The following is a 12,154-nucleotide window of genomic DNA, read 5'->3' as shown; positions in this document are numbered from 1 at the left end:
TAAACAACAACAAAAGAAATACATAAAATATATTTGAATAAGGAAATTGCCTGAAAAAAAATTATTCTCCACTTGTGATATACTCACCTATAGTGAGTAAAACTGCATTTGTCAGTTAAATTTTTCTGGCAAATTGTGTGGCAGTTATCTATGTACTGCCAAATGAGCTTGTGTAGTTTACGTGGTGAGGGACCAGAAGATGAACAAGAGGTTAAAGGCATTGTAAAGTCGCTCACACAATTGGCCCCCGTCCTAAAACACTTTACAGAACCAAATAATAAGGCAAATTATCTTCTCAAATCTATATGTTCTGTTTGTCGATATACTGCTTTCACGTTTGAATATTCATGCGTGTAGGGGGAAGACAGTGTCTGAATCCAAACTACTGCATGGCTCTAAAGAGAGAGTATATGTGTATGTGTTAATGGCCATGTATGTGTTTTACTCTCGCAGAATCACAGAATGGTTGCAGTTGGAAGGGATCTTTAATAATACATAAATATTACTTTAATATTAGACAAAGTGAAAAATTAGAAAGCACAGGTGGGAAAGACTGAATGTGACATGGAGATACAGAAAGGCAGTCTCAAATGGAAATTAGAAAGAAGGCTCTTGCACTTTGCCATATGTTCTCGGTACTGGAGGAAGTTGTCAAGATGTCAGGCCACACATGAAAAAATGGGCTTAATCAGTATAGCATAAAAGTAAACATGCCACTTAGTACCAATTCTCCTCTGAAAAGTAACTCTAAAATTGGCATCTCAGAGCTCTGTGTTAATTGCCTTTCAGTGATTTTTGAATCAAAGGAGGTCGAATTAGAAATAGAGATAACTGTTCTATTTGCCAGCCCTGCAAACATGCCCTGAGGCCAGAACTATTTGACTGCCCTGGTCTATTTCTCCATCAACAGCTGCCGGGACTCTAAAAGCCAGATCCTGTTTTCAACTCCTACTATGCAGCCATGCCATCTATAAATGAGACTTTCAGGTTCATTTATGCAGCTTGTCTATTCCCTTCAAGAGAAGCTCACAGAAACATAACTGAGGAAAGTGTTGCCCCCTGCAGATGGCAGTTAGTTACTGGTTTTGGTGACCATGCATGAGCCAGTAATGAATTCCACTTGCTTTTTCATAGTAGCAATTCAGCTAGGAGGAGAAGTATCCAGACCTACCTTCCTTCCTTCCTTAGAGAGTAGTATTATGATTAAGGGTATTCAGACCAATAAAACACAGCAATTGCTTATCCTCATGGGGACAGTGAGAAAGCTGAAAATTGCTAGACTTTAAACAGTCATAAACACAATTTTACCTCTATGGAAGCAGACACTCTGGATGGTGTCCACCTAGGCCACCAGGCTCCACCTGTTAACTGTTTTATGATGAAGGTGCCTCTGTGAGAGAGTTCTTGTGGGTGTTGGCACACTTACCTGCATGGACTTGGTGTATTTAATGGATTTTCCATTTTTTTTATGAATGCTATTGAGTTGAATATTTTTGTTTTCTGCATACTAGAATTTTTAAGAATGAAAATCTATTCAGAAGATATGCCCTTTTACAAGCAGCTTGCTCTTTCTTTGTGTAATCTTTAGGCTCCTGTGCTTCCACATTGTTTCTGAGTATAAAAGTATACTGCCATGGGAAAGGACACTGTTATAAGGCAAAGCGACATAAGATCAATAGCAATACTATAAATTTACACTAGTATATATTTGTATGTATTGTTAAAGAATATCTTGCATAGCAGTTTAGTAAGTCATAGTATGGCTTGGGTCATGCAGGGTAGCATCATGTGTATGATGTAAGCCATTTAGGCTGTACTGTTGGAGGAACCAAAGAAATTTTTTAGCTTAGTTTACAGGAATTAGAACATTTAATTCTCTCAGCATCTTCTGAAAATTCCAGGCTAAGTCTCATCCTTGCAAGCAAAGAAACGTCTGAAGTCATGTAGTGTCTCGATTTGCAAGATCAAGGCCCCCTTCACCACTGCCTAACCCAAAAACATCCAGCCAGGCCTTCTTACACTGAAGGAGACCACAAATGGTAGGAACAACTTGTGCAGCTTTTAAAATAAACTGCACTTCACAGGTTGGATGTTTTTCCTTAATGACAGACAAATAATCATTCTGAAATCATTTATTAAGTGTTTTTCTGGTATTTTTTCTGCCTTGCTGCTTTGTTAAACTAATCTTTTTTGACCCAAACACTGAAAAGATGATGCATTCCTTCAGACATAAGCATTGCACATTCATGCAGTTGTTGTGTTATAAATGGTAAGTAATGATTAATGCTGTTATGATTTTATTTAAGGAGATGGAATAAATGAGAGCTAACTGAATCCCCTGTAGGGTGCTAGGTAGAGGAAGACTGGCATTAAGCTGAATAAAATATCTTAAGCATTCAAAGCACTCTTCTGGAATTATAAATACTTCATAATGGATACAGATGCCTCAGTAGTTAGTTACTGCTGTGCTGCTGAATGTCACTAATACATGATACATGACAAAAATCAAGATGATTCACTCATGACTAATTCAGAAACTTTTCACTCCTTTCAGTTAATGTCTCTCAAGTCAATTATACTTTCTCTCCCCCACCCAATTTAATAATACTATTTTTTCCTCCTCTCTCGTTATGTTCTCTGACCAAGCACTTATTGAAAAAATGAATGAGAAGATTAGCAGACAGGAGATGAAACTGACTTTTCTACAGAAGAAGGTTGACAACATTGCTGCTGCCATGAGTGATGCGAGCAAGATGCTTTCCTCTCTGGAAGGCAAAATCAATGAAGATAAGGGCAGAGACTTCCAGCCTTTTCTAAAAGGTAAGAAAAATAAATTAATGTAATCATTCACCCAGTTAAAGGTGCCAGGAAAAAAAACACTATTAAAAACGTTCATAGTGGCCTATTTTGTTGTTCCACATTTGCAGAGAGAACTCTTTCTTAGCCTCATATTATAATAGAGGGTTTTTTTTTTCCTTTAAACATGCGGTTTCTTTCATAGTGACAAAAATAATTTATGTTGTACATATCAGTTACATGGTAACTTAAGTTGAGCTTCTATTAAGACATTTCCGTTTACTTAGAACTTTTGCAAATATTCTAATTTCTAATTTTTGTTTACTTGACAGCTGCTAAAGGAGGTAGCATTTGCTTTGCTGCAAAGTCCGAGTAATACTCTTTAATACGTAATTCACATACGCAGGGAAAACATTAGAAGGATTCTGTAGCTGTATTAATAACATGGCAAACATCCTGCTGAATAATTTGGCTCTATGATAATAATAGGCTAACTTTGATAAACATATGATCATGAGTTAAAAATCAAATAAAATATATAATAAAATATAACAAAAATAAAAAACTATCCTTAGTCTGTTGGGTAGATGAGAAAGATATGGCTGATGACTAGAAGGCTGGGCAGCAGAATCATGCATCTGTTCTTCATGAATCGTACAGTAAAAGCTATTTATTTTCTGACTGCAGAAGGTGCTTAAACAGATCAGCACTGAAGCTTTCATTTTCTCAGTATACAATATTTTCCTCTTTTTTGAAGGATTTTCTCCCAAACTAGAGCTCTTTATATTGAGCTCTTTACATTGAAATAAAGCAAAACAATAAGAGCTTTTGTATCTCCCTCAAATTTAGCAGGTGTGGTGCCATTTCTTGTATTTTCAGTCCTCCTCTGTCTCTTGAGTTGCCTATGCTTACATGCTAGATGGCTCTCTTGTACCCTGGATCACATTTATCCCATCTCTCTCTGTGACCTGCTTTCGCCTCTCCACATATTGCTAGATGGCATTCTTGACCCTTGGGCATACATTTAATTTGTCTTAGAATATTTCCCGTTTCCCTTCTGCTTTCTTTTCATTCTTTTTTATATTCGACTCGTTCTAGCTGTCATTTTCTTGCTCTTCCAAGAGGTATTTTGCTGCATCCTTTGCCCCCAATTCTCCATTCCCAATTCCCATTTTTGGGTCCAGATTCCAATTAAAATGCACAGTATGAGAAAAATTGCTTTGTGCTTGTCTGCAAATATGTTTTAAGCCTTTATTGCTTTTATCTGCCATGTCCTATTTTATACTTGCTTAGAAGAAATCTCCAATTGCTAGTGCTTTTTTGATTTATGTTCTCAATCTATCTCCTAATCAGGTAGCTCTAATGAAAATGTTGCTATCAACTGCTTTTTTTCACTCTAATTATGGGCACTCAAATACAGGTTATTTTTGATGTGTACATAGGTAAACATTGGGAATAAGGGAAGGAGGAAGGGAGAGAGAGCAAAGTCCGTTTCCTCTGTTGGCTTGTATACATAATGTCAAGGGGCATCTGTATTTCCTGTCCATTGAGTATTGCCGTCATACTTTTGGTGGGTAAAGAGCATCCTAAAATAAGGAAAGTACAGAAGTGCATCATATTGCAGCATAGACATGTCAGGCTTGCAAGACTTACTTGCATAGAAGCTCCCTGTAAGGAAAGCACCACTGCTGCCATCCTGAAGCAGTGCGCTTTCAAAGCAGGATTAAGTCTGTAATGGCTCTATGCTATTCAGATCTCTTCCTGCTTCTCTTCCTTTCCATTTTCTTCCCATAACGCTGTCGTCCTTGGCTCACATCCATTTTTCACCTTCTGATCACAGAATTTCTAATGGGTGCTCAGCTTTGTATCAGGGTTCATTAGGCCTGATATCTGTTCTGTGAACAAATAATACAATAGAATTTGTGAAGTCTTTATTGTTTTCATTTGCAGACAGACTTTGGTCCCACATATATCATCTATTGATTCAGGGCCATGATCACTGTAGTAATTGATGTGCTCCTTTAATTTCATTAGTGAAACCTGCTGTGCATTTGAAAAGGTTGTTTTGGTAGTCAAGAGGCTGGTCTCACTTTTCACTTATTTAGAGAAAATAATTTGGTGTTCTGCCTTTAATTTCTTGCTCCACTTATTATATGTTATTCTTTCTTCATTCCTTCACCCACGTCTAGCCTTTTTATGGACTCCTTTCCCCTTCATTATTAAAACAACAATATACACTCTCTGCATCTTTTAGAAATGAGTCTAACAATAGAGAATTAATCACTTCCCAGTCAGAAATGTCATTTACAACAGAATATATAATATTAACTTAGTCCTCTGTGTACATACATTATTTTGCACATTATTCTTCAAATGATAGTTGAAACTGCAAAGGGAATATATGTTGACCCAATGTAATTACATGCTTTGGATTTCAGCCAGGGAATTAGAATTAAAATTTATCATCTCATAAAAAGTGCAGGAGATCTTTAATGATCACAAACAGTTTGAACATTTCTACTTCAAAATGAACAATAGAAAGATCAAGTTACATCCATGAGTGTACTTGTCTGTATTCTTAGCTCAAGCTAAGATCATCCCCAATTGTCACCTACAGCACAAATTCTCTTTGGGATTTTCCATGGAGAGGTGTGCTTCCACAGCTCCCAGTGAACTTCTAAATACTTCTTACTTACCAGGTACCTAGTTATCCTAGCCAGCAAATAAGGGAGGGAGACCCAAATTTGTCTGTTTTGTGAGTTTCTACTCCCTTCATAACGAAAAGATCATCTGAAGAGCAGAAGCTGAGCTCCACACCACACCTGTGATTCAACTAAATAGGGTAGGAATGGGAGAGAGTAAGGCTGTTTTTTGAAGACCTCTGACAGAAGAAAAGGTCAGTATAGATCATGTGCAAGACCTCTTGCTGCAGAATGCCTCTCCAGATTTGATACAGATGAAGAAATTTAATGAGGTCCTCAAAGAAGGCTTTGAGTAACCTTTCTTCTTTCTGTAGCCATTAAACTTTTTTCATAGTTCCTTGTATCTCTTAAAACCGCAGAACATTTTCCAATAGTATAAAGTAACCTGACAAAAATACTAGTGACAAGTTTTTTTAGATGTCAGTTATTTTGCTCTTCATTCATGTCTTGGTTCCTCTTCTCAGCTGCCAATATATCTCCATTCTCATGTATCTTACTGTTTCTATTTCCTTAAGGTTCAATGACAAAGCTCTGCTGTATGTATGAGTTCACATTTGTATGGTTTGCATCTGTCTAGTCACTTACTTGTTGTTCTGGTAGTAAAAGTGAAAAATTGAGAAATAGTCCTATCACTATCAGAGAATAGTGCTATCACTTTGTTTTTTACACTTTGTGTAGAAATCACTATAACATCTGTAACCACAGTTCGCAGTAACTGCATGTATTGCTTGGGAAACTTCATGCTGTTTCTTAAGTGGCTTTTTTCAAGGCTCTCAAACTTACTGCACTTACCTATTATCTCCTGCCTTGAAAAAAACGCTGCGCAGGTGACAGATTTCTCCCCGAGCATCAGCGGTGTTTACTGTCCATTTTACCAGACACAATAAAGAATGAGACTCATTTTTAGTTCCTAAAAAGCAACTACTATCAATTACTCTAGCTCTGTTTCCAGCTGGAACTATATAATTCAAAAGATTTCCTGAATAGAAGTAGTACTGTACTGCTTTCTAGCTTGCTGAACAAAACTATTTTTATTTGGAATCCTCTGGGTTTGGGCTCCTCTGGAGCCCCAATAATTTTCAGAAGTTGCATGGGCATTTACTACTACTAGATTTCATGGATCTGATTACCTGCCATTTTACTGCTCTTGTTGAGAATGTACTTTTAAATATGGTTTCAGAACTTGCTGTGCTGATTTAGAGATGAAGCAATAAAATCTGGGCAATAGCAGTAAAATGGGAGGAAAACTGAGTCAACAGGAGAATTTCTGCCCATACCAAGACTATTTTAACCAGAATAGGTGGTCATCAAGGAATTATAGAGGTTAAAAGGTTTAACCATCGTACATTTAACTGTTGTGTGACTAGCTGGCTGCAAGTTTGAGTAGGGTTTGGAAAGAAACCTACAAAGAATGTGCCAATCCTTTAACTTATGGGACATAGGGGCTACTTTGGGGGAACAAATTAAGGAAATCCTTCTAATCTTAAAGGAGAATTATTGCTCTGATGAGCCCATATTTGTTATGCAATAGGCTTAATAGACACTTCTTTTTGACCGGTTTTACCCACTCAGGGCTATATGGGGGACATGACATATTTTGGTATTATTCACAGGATTGGAATTCCCCCACTTTCACCTCTATTTGCCTAGCACTTTCTAGGATCAGTGCTCCTAGGAGCTGTATTAAGAGCTACCGTATGCAAAGCTAACGGTACATGTTTTTAAACATCTGTCTTTTGTAGGAATTTTAATATACTAATTTTAGGTATTCTATAGAGCTATTCTTCCTATTCTCTCTTTTCTGTCTTGTGTTATATGATCCCTTACCATATATGATACAATAGGAAGGTAATAATAGTTTTCCTTTGTTTTTACTTCTTGACTCGAACGCTAATGAAGCAGGTGTTTGTTGCTTACTTTCCAGATGCAGAAAGGACACATTTCTCCATTTCTTCTGAGCAAGCCACAAAAGCACACAGATCTCTCCATTTCTATGCTCAGGAATAGCTTAGCCAGGAGATCAAAGCTGATACGATATATACAGGGTCTGAACTTGCCATTTCACAATCAATAGCAAAACTCCTATTGATTTCACCAGAAAGAGGGTCTTCAGACAGTGTTGGCTGCCCTCTAAATATAGCTTTAAATATTGCTCTATGGGTGGGTAAATCAGAGGTGGTCATCCAGTACATTTCAGTTCCATACTGCACTACAAGTTTCCTCATGTTGTTCAAGTAAGTCAGTACTGCTAACAAAATTAATTTGATTGTTTCTGTATTCTTTTCTCAAAGGTCTCAAATCCAGAACTATTAATGAATTAGTCAAAGGCATTGTCAAAGAACAGTTAAAAGCATTTCAAAATGAAATGCAAGAAAACATGGCTCAGATTTTCAAGTCTGTGTCTAGTTTATCAGAAGATCTTGAAAATACAAAAGAATTAGTCAAGCATTTGAATAAAACTCAAGAAAAACTTGCTCAGGAAAAAGACAGTGGGTCAACAAAGCTGGATATTTTGGAGCTAAAGAGCCATATGGTGCAGATAAAAGAGGAAATGACCCTTATTTGTGACAAGCCTATGAAAGCTTTACAGGTAAAGCAGAAATCCTTAGAAGAAAACTTGGAGCATCAGCAGTCAAGAAGCGTCATTTTTTATGAATCTCTAAATAAGACTCTTACTGAAATGAAAGATATGCATAAACAACTGCTATCGACTGAACAGTCTTCAGGCCAAGGTATCCCTTCAGCAGATAAAGTCGCAGAGTATAATGTTACAGAGTATATGTTCATGCTGCGTGAGAAAGTAAAGAAGCAGGGCCTGATAGTGCTGCAGATCTACGATGAATTAAGAGTCCAGGACAACAAGATCAGCAATCTCAGTATTGCACTGGAAATTCAGAGAGACTCTATGCTGGGAGTCTGTGATGACATGTTGTCAGCATGCAGAAAGGATTTCCAAACACAGCTGGCAGCAGCCCAAGAGAACATTCTTGTCTTAAACAGAAGTGTCTCTGACCTGATCCTTCCATTGGACAATAAGATGGACAAAATGAATGAGCAGATTAACGATTTGTGCTATGATATGGAGATTCTGCAACCCTTGATTGAACAAGGGGCACCATTTAGTCTGACTCCAGAATATGAACGAGAAATTGAAGCTGAAGCAATCAACAAGAAGCTCGAAAACCTGACAACTGTCATTAACAGAATGAGTTCTGCAATTAAGGAACTTTCCAAAACTCAGGAAGGACTTAAAAATGAATCTCAGGCTTACCAGGAACTCTTTGAGAGTCGTATTAATGAATGCTTCATTGAACTAGAAGATGGATTAAACAAGACCATGATAGTTTTAAACAATGCTATTGACTCTATTCAAGATAACTATGCACTGAAAGGTACTCTAAGTGCCCTGAAAAATGAGACTAAGGTCTGCTGTGGCAGAGCTGAGAAGCTGGACAGCCTTCTGGCTTTCATTCCCCAGGTCCAACCGTTGAATGAATCCCTCCAGATACTGCTCACTGACAAAAAGCATGAATTCATTTCACAAGTAGTTCAGTCCCTTTCCAATCTTCCATACGAGGGGTCTGATAAAAGTATCCTCCACAATTTCAGCAAAGTTTACTATATTTTAAATGAAACTTCATCAAAAGTAGGCAATCAGCAGCAAGATATCAGCCGTCTGGAAGAAAAACTATTTGACTCTGTAGAGGAATCAAAGGACCATGAAGTTCGCCTCCAAAGCGTGGAGTCAAAAATTTCCAAGTTTTTGGCAAATAACTGTATCTCACTTAAAAAAAATAAAGCTGCTTCAACAGAGAAGGAGCAAATGGTCTCACTTCAACTTCAGACACTGAGTTCTAGGGTTAAGGCTCTGGAAGCCAAGTCAATCCGCTTCTCGAACAGCATGCCACTTCTGAACAAGACTGCTCATGAGGCCTGGGAACTATGTCAGGATACTGCCAGCAGCATCCAAAAAGTGAATGCAAGTATACCTATGCTAATTAAAATTGCTCAGCCAGATATCCCGCTGCTGCAGAGAGGCTTCAAAGAGCTCATTGAATCTGTACTTGAAATAAAAGCAGAGACTATCCTGAAGAACTTAACCCAGCATGTTGACATGTCAGTGGCAAGTGCAATGAACAACATGACCAGACTTCAGAAACAGATGAATCCAGTAATAAAGAAACTGGCTCTGGGGAAAAAAGGCACAGTGAACTTCACCATGGCAGGCCGAAGCCAGAGAAACACAGATAATACTATAGATTCAGGTAATGCATTTTACCATAGCAATAATTGGGCTATTTGTATGGTTTATGTAATCAATGTGAAGAAGTGAGTCAAAAGGGTAATTCTAATGGAGGTGGCAAAAGAACTTGACTGAAGGTAAAGAAAAGGTCCATGTCATAAAGAGTGTTCCAGAGGAACTAGAGATTAGTCTGAATTTACTCATAAGGAATGTAGTTTTCTTATGAGGAGACTCTGCACAAAAGCATCCAGAAACTTCATTTAGTTTTCATGAGATAACTTCAGCAAAAATGTGCAACCCAAGGAGAGAAGTCTGGAGTTGAATCAGTACCTTGCAGCATCAATGGGGATAAAAAGTATTTCAAACCTGAAGCAAGTGAAATGATTGTCATAAGGCTTTTGCCAGCTCCTTCAGGACTTTATTAAGATTATTACATTAGTTACAATCATAACTCTGTGTTCTTGCAGGATCAGGGATCCAGCCAATAAAGTAGGTTTATCTCTGAGTCCGTCCAGAGAACAGCTCACCTAAGTTAACTGCCATTCTTTAAAAGAACGTTTTGAGTATAATTGGCTTCCCAACTGAAATTCAAACATCATCAAAAGAAATGAGTTCATATAGATGAATTCACAGAAATACAAATTCAGTTATGCCTTTTGGCATCAGACCTGAGTAAAAATCAATAGCACATCGTGTTTTATGGAGCTATTATTTCTGAGAAAATAAAGAAAATTAAAAGTGGTTAAGTGCCTCAAAATCCTCAGAGGACTCTCTCACACATTAAAATGAGTGAGAGACAGACTCCTAAATAAGGTGGTTGTCCAGATACTTTTGAAGATATGGACCTAATTTTTTTTGTAAAGGACTATTAAGCTTAAAATGTTTTTAAGCTGTGCTTGGTTCCTATAGTAAGCAGAGGTAGGGGTAGTAAGAGCTATCGCTTGCTTGCTTGCCATAAGCAATCTATTACACTCTGAATCCTCCCTTCCTGTCCTAGGTGCGAATTTTAAGTGAGCACTCAGTGGGATGAATGCTCATTAAAGCTCTTATCTCAGAAGTATTTTGGCTTTTGCTGAAATACATCCTCACTGAAGAATTTCAGTCCTTGGTTATCTTTTCAGTAGAGGGGACACACGGCTATTCTGACAGGTGGCCACACTTTAAAATGCAATGAAATTTGCCAAATCAAATCTACAAACAAAGGAATTACTCTGATATTAGAAATGACCATTCTTTCTCAACCATTTTTGTTTTTTGGCTGTTCCTACCACTGCATGAGACAGAAATTCAAAACCCTTGATCACAATTAAAACTAAGGAAAAGAAATACTTGATGTCTTTGATCCTCCTGAATCTTCTGTTTTGCTGGAAACTGTCAGCAATGACAACTGCCTTGAGCGCTAGAAGCTGCTACCTGCTTCAAGGGCTTCCCTTCCCTCCCACCATTCATGAATTAATATCTTCTCTATTTATTATTATTTATCTGATCCTAAATTTTAACAAATAGCTTGCTTGGTAACATTGGCTATGTCCTTGCTCTTCTAGAAAATGAGGATTTTTGCAGGTACAGTGAAGTCCTGTTTTTAAGCAAGTCTTTACGTAGCAATGTTTCTGTAAAGTTTTCCATCAGTAATGAGCTTTTACACTCACTGAAATTTGATGCAAAGTCACATACTACATTTCTGTAAGCTAACAAAGTATGACTGTTATCTTAACTCACCAGTATCTATCTTCTACCTGGGTAGGTTTTACTTCTGCAGGAAAACTTTTCTCTCTCAATTTCTAGAGACCATTCAGAGTTGTGTTAACTCTACTAAAGTTTCCAGAGAAAATCCTAAGATACAAGTGGGTAACTATAAAATGTGTTAGATCTTAAATGGTCTTTTTTTAATTCATAAAGATTAGGATCAAATGCTGTAACCAGTACACAGGTGAATGTCATAATTCTCATCGATTCCAACATCTTCAATATTTGATCCTGCTTGAAAAGTTTGGAATTTTTCATTGGCTTTGATGTTCTCAGGATGTGGCCATAAGGTAACACTTTCTTGAATAGCCTTTTGAAATCAAGGGAAAACAATGTGAGCTTGTACAATGTACACAGGTACATATGGGTTCGGAGAATTCTCATGTTGTGGAATGGACAAAACAAAAGATTTGTATCAGCTAGAGCTAGAATAAATTTATAGGGGAATAAAAACCTATCAGTACTCAAAACATAATGTAATGTGAGGTTACATTATTACAATGGCAATGTGAGTTTAATAAAGAAGCAGTAGTCTCAAGACAGCTTCAGGTAGCTAATCTGTGGGAGATGGCAGCCTTTAAAAAAAAATTTATACTAAACTCTTAACTTTGATTATGGATTATATATGGTCCTACTGCCCAATACTCTGTTCTGCAGAAATACGTGA

The 12,154-nt window shown here is 37.4% G+C and overlaps 1 protein-coding gene across 1 annotated transcript in view; it reads left to right on the top strand.

The window, feature by feature from the left end:
* Positions 1-12,154, top strand: part of MMRN1 (multimerin 1) — a 46,422-nt gene that overhangs the window by 26,163 nt on the left and 8,105 nt on the right. Inside the window, exons 5-6 of the mRNA XM_062575028.1 lie at positions 2,647-2,820; positions 7,790-9,763. Coding sequence (XP_062431012.1) covers positions 2,647-2,820; positions 7,790-9,763 — 2,148 coding nt within the window. The remainder of the gene's footprint in view (positions 1-2,646; positions 2,821-7,789; positions 9,764-12,154) is intronic.

This window comes from Rhea pennata, chromosome 4 (assembly GCF_028389875.1).
Source record: "Rhea pennata isolate bPtePen1 chromosome 4, bPtePen1.pri, whole genome shotgun sequence".
Classification (NCBI taxonomy): Eukaryota; Metazoa; Chordata; class Aves; order Rheiformes; family Rheidae; genus Rhea; species Rhea pennata.
This window is presented reverse-complemented; position numbering and strand designations above follow the sequence as displayed.